General features: G+C 46.6%; 2 protein-coding genes across 6 annotated transcripts in view; one reads left to right on the top strand and one right to left on the bottom strand.

Moving 5' to 3' along the window:
• The window catches only part of notch1b (notch receptor 1b), an 85,861-nt gene that overhangs the window by 5,656 nt on the left and 64,649 nt on the right, over positions 1-15,556 (bottom strand). For 3 of the 5 annotated variants that reach the window (XM_083784537.1, XM_083784539.1, XM_083784538.1), the window contains 9 exons: positions 14,775-15,022; positions 13,471-13,717; positions 11,755-11,948; positions 11,206-11,354; positions 9,486-9,699; positions 9,007-9,097; positions 7,880-8,051; positions 1,892-2,190; positions 233-380 (listed from right to left, as the gene is read on the bottom strand). In XM_083784537.1, the coding sequence (XP_083640663.1) occupies positions 233-380; positions 1,892-2,190; positions 7,880-8,051; positions 9,007-9,097; positions 9,486-9,699; positions 11,206-11,354; positions 11,755-11,948; positions 13,471-13,717; positions 14,775-15,022 (1,762 nt within the window). The remainder of the gene's footprint in view (positions 1-232; positions 381-1,891; positions 2,191-7,879; positions 8,052-9,006; positions 9,098-9,485; positions 9,700-11,205; positions 11,355-11,754; positions 11,949-13,470; positions 13,718-14,774; positions 15,023-15,556) is intronic. The other 2 variants (XM_083784540.1, XM_083784541.1) reach the window with 2 other exon arrangements.
• The window catches only part of mtmr3 (myotubularin related protein 3), a 401,420-nt gene that overhangs the window by 360,806 nt on the left and 25,058 nt on the right, over positions 1-15,556 (top strand). The window lies entirely within an intron of this gene.

The following is a 15,556-nucleotide window of genomic DNA, read 5'->3' as shown; positions in this document are numbered from 1 at the left end:
CGTTATGAGCTTGTAGATCGGCCAAGCGTAACAAGCGATGCCATCAAGACCCGCCAAAAGACATGTTAGTCGACCAAATCAACTGTAGATTCAGTCGACTAAAATTAGACCAACAATAAAACATTTCAGATGACTTAAATATGACTACAACTTCCAACTTCCATTGGAAGTCACTAAAATCACCGTCAAAAACCGACAGTAAATCATGCGAAAGTTGCACACGAATCTTTACCAAAGTCGTCGATGGCATTGACGTCGGCATGGCAGTTGATGAGCTCCTCCACCATGCCCTCCACCGCCAGCCTGGCGGCCAGGATCAGAGGCGTGGTCCCGTCGTGCATGCGGGCGTCCAGGTCTGTGGCGCGGTTCCTGATCAGGATCTAGAAGAGACCAACCAGGTCATTGTTCGTGAGGCCAAAATGGGACCATGTTGTCGACTTCTCCAAAGCATATCGATCGATCCATCAGACTACGATGGAATGGAACGAACGTAGTGCGGGTTTACGTTTCGATTTATCGCTATGAAAACACGTTTTTCTTTTTTTTCATCTCATGACGTGGTTCGCAGACGTTTTTTAGAATAACATTGTGTCATCTTAACCCATTCTGACTTGAGATCAGATTCTAAAAATGTCTTCTACATCCTGACAGTTTTCTGAAACAGCTATGTTTCTATGTCAGTCTTTCTTCGATGTTTTAAAAAATAGCAGACCTACAAGCTCGTAGCGCGCCACTCGGTGGCGCGCTATGAGCTTGTAGATCTGCTATTTTTCAATAGCTAAAGCATAGCACAATGCTAACACCAAAAGGGGTTCCCCTAAATGTAACTAATTCGGCAGCAGTAACATTAGCGTTTTCTCGCAGTCAGTTGATTCTTCAAATCCATACGAGTGAAACGCCCGGAATGATTCGTTTATTTTTTCAAACACAGTTCTTATATGAGGATTGACGTCAGACTTCGGTGCTCTAATAATGCTAATATTATCATTTAAGTCTTAAGTGTTTTGTACTGAACCAGTGTGCCTCGCCAGTCTCCACTATATGACATGTTACAGTACGTGTACTGAACCAGTGTGCCTCGCCAGTCTCCACTATATGACATGTTACAGTACGTGTACTGAACCAGTGTGCCTCGCCAGTCTCCACTATATGACATGTTACAGTACGTGATGATTAACACATTCAGGACGGGAACCCCTTTTGGCATCATGTTATATACTTTAGTTATTGAAAAAATCATGAAAATGTGGCGCAAATCTTTGAATATAAATTCTTTCAGAACGAACGTTTTTACTCAAATCTTTACTTCTGGTGGGGTCCCTGGCTGGAACAACATATTTTCAGATGGGGGTCGGCGGCCAAATTACAGTTTCTGGGGTTTAGAGGTTTTGTCCGAAGCGCTTTTTACTACTCTTCAGTGGTTCAATATTCTTTTAAACCAGCACACAAAATGTAAAGAGCGTTCAAAATGGATTAAATTCTGTTTCATTAACTGTTACAACCCTACATGTGTGTATGTGTTAGGGCATTCAATTCTAGTCATTTTTACTAATTGCCTAGTTGCCTAGTTTACTAGTTGACTAGTTGCCTAGTTTACTAGTTGCCTAGTTTACTAGTTGTTTACTAGTAGTTGTTTAACTACCTATTATGTAAAAAGATTAAAAAAAACATTTAAAAACTGTGTACATTGGTGACTATAACTATAATCTACCTGATCTTGAGGCCTACAAAATCGGGGATTTATTTTTATTTTCTTCTTATCAACTAGTACCAACAAGGTCGACTAGTGTATTTACTAGTCGACTAGTTGAATGGTCGACTAGTTGCTTAGTGCCCTAGTATGTCTACTCTGTAGTGTATGTGTGTATGCTAATTGGCCTTTGGCTCCCACCTGGAACACGCCCTGGGCATCGGCCGCCACGGCGGCGTGCAGAGGCGTCCTGCCCATGTTGTCCTGGACGTTGGCGTCGGCGCTGGCCTCCAGCAGGCGCTTGGCGGCGTCAGAGCGGGCGTAGCGGGCGGCCAGGTGCAGGGCGGTCTCGCCCGTGCGGTCCGTCTGGTTGTGGAGGTTGGCGCCCTGGTAGATGAAGTCGTTGATGACGTTGGCCGAGGCGTCCTCCTCTTCCTCGCTGTTGCCCGTCTCCAAGCCTCCGCCGCTGCACGACGCAATCATCAGCGGCGTGAACCCGTCTGTATGGAGGCATGGAGAGGAGGAGGGGGGGGGGGGGGGGGAGGAGGGGGGAGAGAGAGACTCAGATTAAGTTCAGGGGAGAAGAATGAAGGAGTGAATCAGAACTGCAGCCTCACTCCCAGTCCCTATATTCCGCTGTAGTCTGAAAACCCACCTTTTCAGACTCCATCATGGCCCGTATAGCACTCGCCCTAGCCCCTTAGATAGCACTTTATGTAGACTTAGATAGCATTTTATACAGACCGCACTAGAATTGCTGTTTATTTAGTCATAGCACTTTATAGTATATCTGTATATGGTATAGTATAGTATATTATACATATAGTTTCATTATATAGTTATATTCCACTGTTACGTTCTTAGCTTACGCATGTTTCATGATAACTACTTTTTATGTATATGATGTATTGCCATGCTTTTTGTTCTTGCTTAACCCTTGAACGACAATTGACGGAATGGACGGATTGAATCAATAATGTAAATCGCTCTGGATTAAGAGCGTCTGCTAAATGCCTAAATTGTAAATTGTAAGTATGACAAGATGAGAAGGAATAAGGACAGTGGTTTCTCATGGTGGGGTCCGCGGACCACGAGGCACGTCCCACTGGCAGGAGACCCCGGGGCAGACCAAGGATCACGTCCCACTGGGAGGAGACCCCCGGGGCAGACCAAGGATCACGTCCCACTGGGAGGAGACCCCGGGGCAGACCAAGGATCACGTCCCACTGGGAGGAGACCCCGGGGCAGACCAAGGATCACGTCCCACTGGCAGGAGACCCCGGGGCAGACCAAGGATCACGTCCCACTGGGAGGAGACCCCCGGGGCAGACCAAGGCGCAGTTAGAGGAAATACATCGACTCACTGGCCTTGGAACGTCTCGGGATCCCCCAGGAGGAAGTCAGTAATGTTGCTCTGGAGAGGGAAGTCTGGAGCTGTTGCCCCCTGCGACCCGACTACGGATAAGCGGATAAGTGGTTGAAGATGGATGGATGGATGGATGGATGGATGGATCCGCGGACCCCCAGGGGTCCTAGAGTCAGTTCCAGGGGGTCCCCAGCTAAGTTACTTAACCCTAGCCTAGAACACTAAACTTGGGTGAAAATCACCCAGACAATTATTGTTGTTTTTGTAATTTTAATAATGATGCTAATGTTGTCTGAGGTGGGCGGGTCTTTCAGTACCTTCCTGATGCTCAGTGACATCATAGAGGGTAGGTTTGTTTCTTTCTACAGGCAGGTGTTCGGGTGAATTTCACTCGTGTTTAGTGATAGAGTAACATTTGGTGGACCAAAGGAGATGTTCCAGCTCCATTATCTTTTTCTAGGATGTTTTTGTTTTGTGAAACGTCATGATGAAATATTAAAGGACCTCAAGTTGCCATGTATTACTGTGCTTCAATATATTTTGATGATAAATATTACATTGGGTAAAGGGTTTAGTGACAATTAAAGGTTTGACAAAAGTTAATTTTAGCGTTCTAGGGTTAATATAGCATCAGTATCAGTTTAACTACTTCATCCTGATTAATAATACATCCTGATTATACACAATAACATTGTGACAATTTGAGAAAATATTTGAATTATTCTTTTAATAATATTTGTAACACAAATCTTGGCACAACATCTTTTCAGACGGGCGTCCGTGGCAAAATACAAATACATTTTGGGGGTGCGTGACATTGAAAAGGTTCGATAACAACTACTGTAGAGTAGACTGTAGAAACCCGAGGCCTGGCATTCATTGGGTTGGTGGAGGAGGATTGCAGGGGTCGGAACAGCACGCCACCACCCCCCCCCCCCGACTAGAGCGAGCGTGATTATAGGAGCCTGCACTTCAAAGAGCCGGCGAGATCAAAACCAAGCAACAAACAAATCGAATGTGGATTTGATGCTTTTTGCCTGGGTGGAATCACCGCGGCTTTCTCTGCCTTCGATAACGGATTCTGATCAAGCGCGCGGCGCAGGGGGAAGCTTCAGAAGGGGAGCGAAGCTAGCCCATTCGGACCCTGAGGACGATTCTACCAATACCGTCTAAATCCTGACAGTTTTCTGAAAAAACCCTGTGTTTCTGTGTCAGTCGTTTTCAAACATTTTCATGTCAAGGACCTCCAAAAAATATAATGTAATTGGCCGCCGACCCCCATCTGAAAATATGTTGTTCCACGCAGGGACCCCTTCCCCCCCAGAAGCAAAGATTTGAGTTACAAACTCAAAGAATATATATATATTCAAAGATTTGCACCACAATCTTTCACTGGGTTTTTCAAAAATAGCAGATCTACAAGCTCGTAGCGAGACACCAAGTGCCGCACTACGAGCTTGTAGATCTGCTATTTTTGAAAAACTATGAGCTTGTAGATCTGCTATTTTTGAAAAACTATGAGCTTGTAGATCTGCTATTTCTCAATAGCTAAAGTATAACATAATGCTTAGAACACCAAAAGGGGTTCCCGTACTAAATGGGCTAGGGGGGATAGAGGCCAGGGAGGGCTGGCTAAAGCTGGCAAGCTGGAAAACCCCAGCATTATCACCTATCTGTGAGAGTCGGTTCAGTCAGTCAGTCAGTCAGTCAGTCAGTCAGTCAGTCAGTCAGTCAGTCAGTCAGTCAGTCAGTCAGTCAGCCAGCCAGCCAGTCAGTCAGTCAGTCAGTCAGTCAGTCAGCCAGTCAGCCAGTCAGTCAGTCAGTCAGTCAGTCAGCCAGTCAGCCAGTCAGCCAGCCAGCCAGCCAGCCAGCCAGTCAGTCAGTCAGCCAGTCAGCCAGTCAGTCAGTCAGTCAGTCAGTCAGTCAGTCAGTCAGTCAGTCAGTCAGTCAGCCAGCCAGCCAGCCAGTCAGTCAGTCAGCCAGCCAGTCAGTCAGTCAGTCAGTCAGCCAGTCAGTCAGTCAGTCAGCCAGTCAGTCAGTGTACTTGGATGAGGGTTTTTCTCCTCTTCAAAAGGATAGCAAACCCCAGATCTGGCAGACTCTGGTCGATTGGAGGCACATCAATTCGCCGCGCGGGGAGAGAACGTGTGCTCTCTGGTTTGTTTTACCTGGTTACTGATTTTTTCTTAAGATGTTCTTCGGGGGATTTGTCACTTAGTACTAGTCGTGTTTTTTTTTAATGCGTTATGCGTTATTAATATGGCGTACAGGGCAGGAAAAACAGAGACCTATTACTGGTCAAATGATTCATCCGAGCAGGAATCAGCGTTTTCCCCTCAGGTGCTTGGCTTCCAGCCAGCTGCTTTGAAGAAGATCCCCTTACCCTGAAGACATGGGGATTTAGCTACTCCCACGTACGCGCACGCACGCACGCACGCACACATGCGCACGCACACACACATACGCGCACACACTAAACTAGAATTGAATCAATCAATCTTCTCAACATAGAGACATATACATACCATCAGTAAGATCCTGAGTTTTTCTTTTTTGTTAATAAAAGATTTGCGCCGAAATAATTTGGACTCTCTCACTCTAAAATGGACAATGCCAAAGCTACATGGAGTATAATAAAATTAGGGCTGTCAAATTATTTAAAATTTTAATCAGATTAATCACAGCTTCAAAATTAATTTAATCATGATTAATCACCATTCGAACTATGTCCAAAATATGCCATGTTTTCCTGTTTATTGTTGTGGAAATATAAATGTATAAATGAAATATAAATGACAGAAAGCGGATATACATTCGTTTTTGAATGTTTTTTGTTTTCTAATGCATTTAGTATAGACATGATGTGATGTGAGCATTTGTAGGCCTAGCCTACACTTTGAGTTAAATCAACACTGGCTTTTGGCCATGTAGACTGCGGTCCCCCAGGAGGAAGTCACTAATGTTGCTCTGGAGAGGGAAGTCTGGAACACTCTGGTGGAGCTGTTGCCCCCGCGACCCGACTAGGGATAAGCGGTTGAAGATGGATGGATGGATGAATGGAGACTGGGGTCCCAGTCCAGAGATGAAAATCATAATAAAATGGCCTAGGCTACTTTCTATCAATTTAATTTGGGGGTCCTTGAAATTAAAATAGCTGAGAAGCAATGGGTTAAACTGTAGACTATAGTTAATTGAAATTCACAAAATACAATAATGGCACATAAGCATTTTTGGAAACAGGGCTTGGTTTAGAAAAGCCTATATTTTGCGCTAAAGTAATTATTGAATAACATATAAATGTAGGTTTTAAGGCTAGAATGGCATTGTAGTGGACTGTAGTGAGAGGCGAGATTGTCTCTCCTTCATTGCGGGACTGCAGGACTAGTCTGGAGATAGTTAGTCGTGAATCAGCTTCAGTCAGCGTTTTGGTTCGTAACTGGAGTTGTGCATTATCTCCGCTGTGCACAGCAGCATAGGGGAACTGTCTTTAATATATCCATGGTCGTTTTCAGTTGCTTTCCATGTGCGACACAAAAGTACCATGTGTTTGTTTTGGTAATAGCCTACTGCAGGCGCAGCCATGCTGATTCACGTAATCGCGTAGGACAAAACGAAACCAGCCGGACAAACATTAATGCAAAATATCCACAAGTTGCGACGGACCCGAGTGATTCTTGCAGCGCGCTGATAGCTAACACTAGTAGTGTGTGTGTGTGTGTGTGTGTGTGTGTGTGTGTGTGTGACTGTGTGTGTGTGTGTGTGTGTGTGTGTGTGTGTGTGCAGTGTAGCCTAATGGGGCTTTGCTAGGCAGACAAAGTAACGCAACAGAGTTACAGAATCAAACCACTTTGCAACCAAACTACAATACACAAGCTATCTCTCTGGTGTTGTTCAATCATGACTGTGTGCTACACAGTGACAGATTTGTTATGCTCTGAACGTTCCTGAGCCGCGCGCACGGGCGCATGTTAGGGGGAACACTAACATGCGTTAATTAATTAACGCAGTTGATTAATGCCATTAACGCGTTATTTTTGACAGCCTTAAATAAAATATTAGTTAATTAATTCCGTACTATTATTAATTATTAGAATTTTATATTTTTCTTATTAATTTTTCTTATTTAATTATTTATTTTCGTAATCTTTCTGTGTTATATTGTAGGTTGATGCACTAAACATTTCCCCCGCAAAAACACAGTACATTCAACAAAACACTTTGAATTCATCTCTGTAACGTTACATTTCATCACCTGGGGCTACATTTCGGTGCCACAGATTTTTCCACAAAAATGTCTTCTTTTCTCTATTTCTCATTTCACTCTTGAACACAAAATGTCACAATAATAATAATAATAAAGAATAACCCATTTTGGGCGGGAACCCCTTTTGGTGTTAGCATTATGTTATGCTTTAGCTATTGAAGAATAGCAGATCTACAAGCTCATAGCGCGCCACCGAGTGGCGCGCTACGAGCTTGTAGGTCTGCTATTTTTTTTAAATCGAAGAACATTTTTTTAATCTGATGGAGGAGGGAGGAGGAGGAGGAGGAGGGAGAGGAGGAGGAGGGAGGAGGAGGAGGGAGGAGGGGGGGGAGGAGGAGGAGGAGGTGGGAGGAGGGAGGAGGGGGAGGAGGAGGAGGGAGGAGGGAGAGGAGGAGGAGGGAGGAGGAGGAGGAGGAGGGAGGAGGAGGAGGAGCAGGAGGAGGGAGGAGGAGGAGGAGGAGGGAGGAGGAGGAGGAGGAGGAGGAGGAGGAGGAGGAGGAGGAGGAGGGAGGAGGAGGAGGAGGAGGAGGAGGAGGAGGGAGGAGGAGGGAGGACCCACCTGGCCCACGGACGTTGACGTCCATGCAGTCGCTGCAGTCTATGTCGCCCTGCGGGGGGGTGGGGGCGATGGAGGGGACGCGCAGGTCGGCGGCGTCCAGATGCTGCTGCGTCCACTGCCTGTGGTCGGTCTGGCCGTCCAGCTCCAGGATGGCCTGCTCCTCAAACTGCTGGAGGAGAGAGAGAGACGTTAGCTACTAAACTATAGCCCATTATGACCCATTCAGGACGGGAGGGAAGGAACCCCCCTTTTGGTGTTTTAAGCATCACTGTTATTTACTTACTTTACTTTGAGCTGTTGAAAAATAGCATGCTATTTTCTGGGAAAGATTGTGAAAATGTGGCGCAAATCTCAGAATATACATTCTTTCTGAGCGATCGTTTTTAACATATCTTTGCTTCTGGGGGTCCTTAATTGACATGAAAAATGTTGAGCACCACTGACATAGAAACACGGGTTTTTCTGAAAACTGTTAGGATTTAGAAGCACTTTTTTTTTTTTTTTTTAATCAGCCTCAGGTCTAAATGGGTTAAGACCTGAGAACAGATTCTAGAAAGTGTCTTGCAAATCCTGACAGTTTTCTCAAAACAATTATGATTAATTAAAATGAAGATAACGTATCAGTGGTGCTCAAACCTTCTCATGTCAAGGAACCACAGAATTATCTGTATTTGTCCTGGCGGACCCCCATCTGAAAAGATGTTGTTCCAGGGACCCCCCCCCCCCCCCCCCCAGAAGCAAAGATATGAGTTTAAAAGGTTTGTTGTGAAAGAATACATATTCAAATATCTGTGCCTCATTTTAACGATTTTTCAGAAATTGCAGATCTACAAGCTCGCAGCGCGGCACTCGGTGACGCACTATGAGCTTGACCGAGAGATGACGCAACGCTGGACTGAGAGATGATGAACACTAAAACTAAAATCCCTCATAAATAAAACGTAACAAAAATAAATGTATTTTTACATCCATGATGAAATGAATCATTCCATAAAACTGAGGGAAAAGGAAAATCTTCTGTCCATGAGTTTCACTTAAAACGACACACAAAATAGGTAAAAATTGAGTGAATCAAAAACGTTTATCAAAAAATAAAAATAAAACATATATTCCAGTGATCGTCTTACCCTGAAGCGTTTGGCGTCAGAAGGTTGGTCTTCTCCCCACTCGTTGTGGGTGTCGTCCATTAAGGAGATGTCAGAGGTGTTCTTCAGAGGCCTGTGGTCAGGGAGAAATCCCGTTCAGCATCCTAAATACTCCTCCAATGTTCCCCCTCTCAGATGAGCCCGTCACTCTTTAGTGCCGCAGGAACGCCGAAAAACTGTAACATTGATTGATCCCCCCCCCTTCCCCCTCCACCCAGCCCCCACCTGGTCCCACCCCACCTCTCTCTCCTCTGTCCTGGCAAGTCAATCATTGCGCACCTAAACCTTCCGTATCTTTATCCTTAATGAACCCAAGGAAACCCCTTTCCCAAATCTCCGATCAACTGCTGCAGCCGTTTTGGTTGCTCCGAAAACTATCCCTTTCTCGCAGAACCCGCAAAAAAAAAAAAAAAAGACACCCCCCGGCGACTGCGGAGCGCCGTTTAAAATATGCAACTTACTTTAAGCCGACGGAGTCCTCTCCGACGGGCTCGCGCCTCTTCTTCTTGCTGCTCTCGCTGGACTTGAAGCCCTCGGGGAGCCACAACCGCCCGTGCTCGTGGCGCCGCTTTCGGGACGCCACCATGGCCACCCCGACGAAGGCCAGCAGGGCCAGCCCGGCCAGCACCACGTAGATGGCGTAGGGCTCCGGGGGCGGCGGCGGTCCCACCTCGCCTGGCGGGGAGAGGGAAGACATTTTGTCAGGACGACGTGCGGACGGACGGACGGACGGACGTGGAGTCGTGGACCGCGGCGCGAGCGGGACGCCCGGGGCAAGTCTATAGAGGAAGAGAGCCGGTTCCCGGGGCTCCCCCTTTTCGCTTTCCACTGTTCCACGAACAACCCCCCCCACCACCCTCCCCGGTTTAAGTCCACCACCACCAGCCGATGCCACGAACTGAATGAGGATCCTCGCCGCTCGCAAAGCCAGCTTCGACTATTCGGTAATAATCAGAATTGCTAACCGCTTCTCATCAAAAAAAGAAAAGAAAAAAGGATGGGGCGTGATAAAAAAAAAAAAGGGAAAAGAATAGAGAGAGAGAAAAAAAAAAACTAACACCACCTCCTCTCTTCCTTCTCAACCCAGGGTACCAAGAGACAACTTTACCATTTCTTCTTTAAGGAAGAAAAAAAGAGAAGAGAAGGGGGGGATTAATGAACTTCAAATTACTGCACGCGCTTTAAGCTGTAAAGACGAAGGATTTATTAGGATTTTCGAGATAACAAAGACTCCCAACTTCTAGCACACTCCCGATCAATTTTTCCCCTTCTCTCTTTTTTTCTCCACTAACGATTTTGAAATGATAAACTCCCCCAACCTAAACCCTTGGAGATGCATTAAGTCCTGGTATTACATTCAGCGAGGTGAAGGTTGCAGCAGCGGCTCGCACTGTGGGATGAAGTGTGCGCGCGCGTGTCTATGCGAATGAGTGTGTGTGTGTGTGTGTGTGTGCGTGAGTGTGTTTCAACACGTATATGAGAGAGAGGGAGAGAGAGAGAGAGAGAGAGAGAGAGAGAGAGAGAGAGAGAGAGAGAGAGATATTGAGAGAGAGAAAAGGGGTATAGCGTGCAAGTTTGCGGGGGTTGGGGTGGGGTTTGGACAAGTTGATTTGCGGCAATTAACCATTTTGGCGCCTGGAGCCAATGGATTTACACCCAGAAAGGAGGATTGATTGTTTAGGCCGGGAGATTCACAATTGCATTTGTTCACTGCTGAATAGCAAATACACAAATCAAAGAGCACTAAGGTTAGCACCTGACCACAGGGCAGGGGATGCCTTCAGTTTGAGTGAGAGCACGTGTCTCTCTCTCTCTCTGTGTGTGTGTGTGTGTGTGTGTGTGTGTGTGTGTGTGTGTGTGTGTGTGTGTGTGTGTGTGTGTGTGTGTGTGTGTGTGTGTGCGCGCGCGCGCGTGTGTGTGCGTGCGAAAAATGACATAGCCCTCTCACTGAGCCTTCGGTGAACATGAAATGTACTCACTGTGAACGGCCTGGATGATGTATAGGGAACGTTGAGCTTGAAATGTACTCACTGTGAACGGCCTCGATGATGTAGGGAACGTTGAGCTTGAAATGTACTCACTGTGAACGGCCTCGATGATGTAGGGAACGTTGAGCTTGAAATGTACTCACTGTGAACGGCCTCGATGATGTAGGGAACGTTGAGCTTGAAATGTACTCACTGTGAACGGCCTCGATGATGTAGGGAACGTTGAGCTTGCCGCTGGAGGCCAGCGCCCCGAGGAAGGCCGCTACGTCGGTGGCACTCTGGAAACACTCCGAGGACTGCTGGAAGCACTGGCGGTTGTCGATCTCCAGATACACTATGGACCTGCAGAGAGGAGAGGGATGGAGAGACACTCATCATATTTAGAGACGTGAAGCCAGAGGCGTACTTGAGATATCATTGCTTTCGGGCAGGAAACCTTGTATCTCCTCCGTACATTTACATTTCTTTCTTTGCCTGATTTTTATTTATATATATTTTAGCCTTTTTCCTTTGCCCCCAAATAAACTTAAAATGTTTGCCTATAATGACATGCCCAGAAAATAATAATACTAATAATAATAAAACAATAAAAAGTGAGTAAATAATAACCACATTAAATCCATTATCCATTGGAACCCACCCCCCCCCCTCATTTCTTCAAACATTTCCGCCTGACAACAAACAAGTCTGTCACGCCATATTGTCTTCTTTTCAATCGCCATGCCTCGTCACCACGCCTCACCCTTTGATCTGCATCTGGTCCAGCTCCCGGCGGCCGCGGGCGGCGCCGCCCCCCATCAGGCTCCTCCTCACGGCGCTCAGCGCGCTGGCGGGGACCTCCGTCCTCGACGACCATGACGCGTCCACCGAGCGCTTGATGTTGTGCTTCTTCAGCTCCTGCTCGCTGCCGTAGTACGGGTACACCATGATGTCACCCTGCGTGAGAGGCCGGGTCCATTAACACATGCTGACCTGAGATCAGATTCTAATACACCATGATGTCACCCTGCGTGCAGCGCAGAGAGGCCGGGTCCATTAACACATTCTGACCTGAGATCAGATTCTAAAAACGTAGTACACCATGATGTCACCCTGCGTGCAGCGCAGAGAGGCCGGGTCCATTAACACATTCTGACCTGAGATCAGATTCTAATACTCTAATACACCATGATGTCACCCTGCGTGCAGCGCAGAGTGGCCGGGTCCATTAACACATTCTGACCTGAGATCAGATTCTAAAAACGTAGTACACCATGATGTCACCCTGCGTGAGAGGCCGGGTCCATTAACACATTCTGACCTGAGATCAGATTCTAATACACCATGATGTCACCCTGCGTGCAGCGCAGAGAGGCCGGGTCCATTAACACATTCTGACCTGAGATCAGATTCTAAAACAGTTTACACCATGATGTCACCCTGCGTGCAGCGCAGAGAGGCCGGGTCCATTAACACATTCTGACCTGAGATCAGATTCTAAAAACGTAGTACACCATGATGTCACCCTGCGTGAGAGGCCGGGTCCATTAACACATTCTGACCTGAGATCAGATTCTAATACACCATGATGTCACCCTGCGTGCAGCGCAGAGAGGCCGGGTCCATTAACACATTCTGACCTGAGATCAGATTCTAAAACAGTTTACACCATGATGTCACCCTGCGTGCAGCGCAGAGAGGCCGGGTCCATTAACACATTTAGGACTGAGGTCTTCTAAATCCTAATTATCTTCTGAAAAACCTGTTTCTATGTCAGTGGTGCTCAACCTTTTTCATGTCAGAATTATCTCTATTGGGACCATTTTCACGAATTTTCAAAAATAGCAGAACCATTTCGTTTTATTTTACGCTCTCAAGAGTTACATTATTGTTTGATCTGCATTACTTAAGAAGTCTACACAATTCAATGTTTGCCTGTTATCTCTCCTATGGTACCAACATCAATACAGCATGGAATTGTGGACAAGATCGAACAAAATATTCGATTAGATTTGGATCTGAGGGGCTAAACCTCATCAAATTTGACTGATTTTTAGTTTTTTCATGTCATATGAAAGCAGGGAATCATAGCTTCAAATTGACATTATCGGTTGTTCAGTTTGACCCACCAGTTTTGGAGATATGGCTTATGAGTAATGTCTTGCAGAGAAACAGCGAGTTGAGAAAACAGGCTTGAAAGGTTCACTTCTGTGGTCTCTAACATTACACCTATAGCTACATGTTTGGGCATTTATTTCATATTTACATGTCGATTTCAGCTCTGACATTTATTTCAGACATGCTCTATTATGTGAAGAGTCTGCCTGTGCTATTAACTCATTTTGGGTCGAAAAAAATAATAAAAAGTTTTTCTCCTCTTAGTCAAATCTGGTCACATGGTGGTCCGTGGCTCAAATACCCAAATAAATAATGGGCCCCGATATGAAAAGGGTTGAAAACCACGTGTGTTGTTAATTACCTGGGCGTCCTTCCGGAACACCACGTTGGTGTGCAGCACGCGGCTCAGCTCGCGCAGGAAGCCCAGGGAGTTGTTGCGGAGCTGCTCGGGCAGGATGTGGACCACCAGAACCAGCCGGCCCAGCGCCAGCTTGGTGGGCACGGCGTCGGCGCAGTCCAGCCCGTCCCACTCGCACTCGGCGTTGTTGCAGCCCTGGTCGCAGTGGCCGTCGGCGTAGTGGTCCTTACAGTACTGGTCGTACAGCGGGCTAGGGGGGGGGGGGGGGGGGGGGGGAGGGGGGGGGAGGGAGGGAGGGGAAATGAGCGTTTAGACCAGGGGGGCAGTCAGACAGATATTTCGTGAAGCCACTAAGGAAATCGGGACTTCCTGAAAGTTCATATAATGGCCTGTTGTGGCGCTGTCATTGGGCCCAAAAAACAGATACAGAGCGGACAATGAGGTTATATCTTCCCTTCTTCTCTGGAGTCCTGCCTCAAAGCAGACCAGAGGTAGAAAACTCCCTGATGTCATCGCTATAGGGACACATGCATCAGTAAGCAGGGACTGGGGATGGCAATGAAGGACCGGGAAGTGTGGCGTGGCGTTGTGAAATCTATGATCTCGACCGTGGGCAAATAATTATGATGATTAATCTGGCGTCCCCGTTTTATTTATTTTATTATTATTTTTTTTTGGGGGGGGGGGGGGGTGGGGGGGGGGGCGGGGTGATTCTACAAATGCCTTTTTTTTTTTTTTTTAAGATATTTTTTTGCGGCTTACGCCTTTTATTGATTTTTGAAGGGACAGACAGTAGGCTGACAGGAAACGGGAGAGAGATGGGGGGATGACATGCAGTAAAGGCCGTGTCGGGCTCGGGAGTCGAACCCGCGGCACACTGCGACTGGATTACCAGTCAGGTGCCCAGACCGTTACGCCACGGCCTGGGCCTACAAATGCCTTCTTGACAGTATTCTGAAAAACCCCATGTTTCTATGTCAGTGATTCTCAAACAATTTCATGCCAAGGACCCCGGACATTATCTGTATCCAGAAGCAAAGATTTTAGTTAAAAATGTTCGCTCTGAAATAATATACATTCAAAGATTTGCGCCACATTTTCACGATTCGTCAAAAATAGCAGACCTACAAGCTCGTATGAGCTTGTAGGTCTGCTATTTTTCAATAGCTAAAGTATAACATAATGCTTACAAAAACACCAAAATCAAAAAGCGATGATGATGATGATCAACCTGCCGGGCATTTCATTGATTCTTTTCCGTTTTAGGCGTTTGTTGTCACTCCTTTGTTTGTTTGTTTGTCACTCACTTGCACTGCCCTTCCAGGCTCTGGCAGTCGAAGCCGTCGTACAGGCAGCCGGCGTTGTCGCACTGCGCGTCGCACTGGCCGTCGTTGAAGTAGCGCCAGCACTGCAGCGATGCCGAGCAGTTCTGCCACGGCTGGTTGAAGTTCAGCGAGCAGTCGCCGCCGTCCCACTCGCACGCGTGGTTGTTGCACTGCAGGTCGCAGTACTTGTCGCCCTTCCGCTCCACGCAGTGCGGGACGTCGCAGCTCACCTGGAGAGACACGAGAGGACCTTTATTATTACACACATTCTGACCTGAGATCAGATTCTAAAAAATGTTTTCTGTTTGAAAATGACAGTTTTCTGAAAAAGCTCAATGTTTCTGTGTCAGTCGTTCTTCGATTTTTCAAAAAATAGTTTAGCGCGCCACACGCGCTACATGCGCTACACGCGCCTACAAGCTCATAGCGCGCCACTCGGTGGCGCGCTATGAGCTTGTAGATCTGCTATTTTTTCAATAGCTAAATTATAACATAATGTTTAAACCGAGAACTTTAATCCATGAGAAAGAGAACTGCAGCGGGTTCTAATTCGGACAACCAGAACTCGCTCAAGCTATTTTATAGGCTTTCACCTATAGACAACCTCTAGATGGCGCTCTAGGTGAAAGCCTTCCTTACAGTCACCTAGACAACCTCTAGATGGCGCTCTAGGTGAAAGCCTTCCTTACAGTCACCTAGACAACCCTCTAGATGGCGCTCTAGGTGAAAGCCTTCCTTACAGTCACCTAGACAACCCTCTAGAT

The sequence above is a fragment of the Protomyctophum parallelum genome (assembly GCF_964188405.1).
Source record: "Protomyctophum parallelum genome assembly, chromosome: 15".
NCBI classification, from domain to species: domain Eukaryota; kingdom Metazoa; phylum Chordata; class Actinopteri; order Myctophiformes; family Myctophidae; genus Protomyctophum; species Protomyctophum parallelum.
The sequence above is the reverse complement of the archived record's forward strand: the minus strand, read 5'-3'. Positions and strand labels throughout refer to the sequence as shown.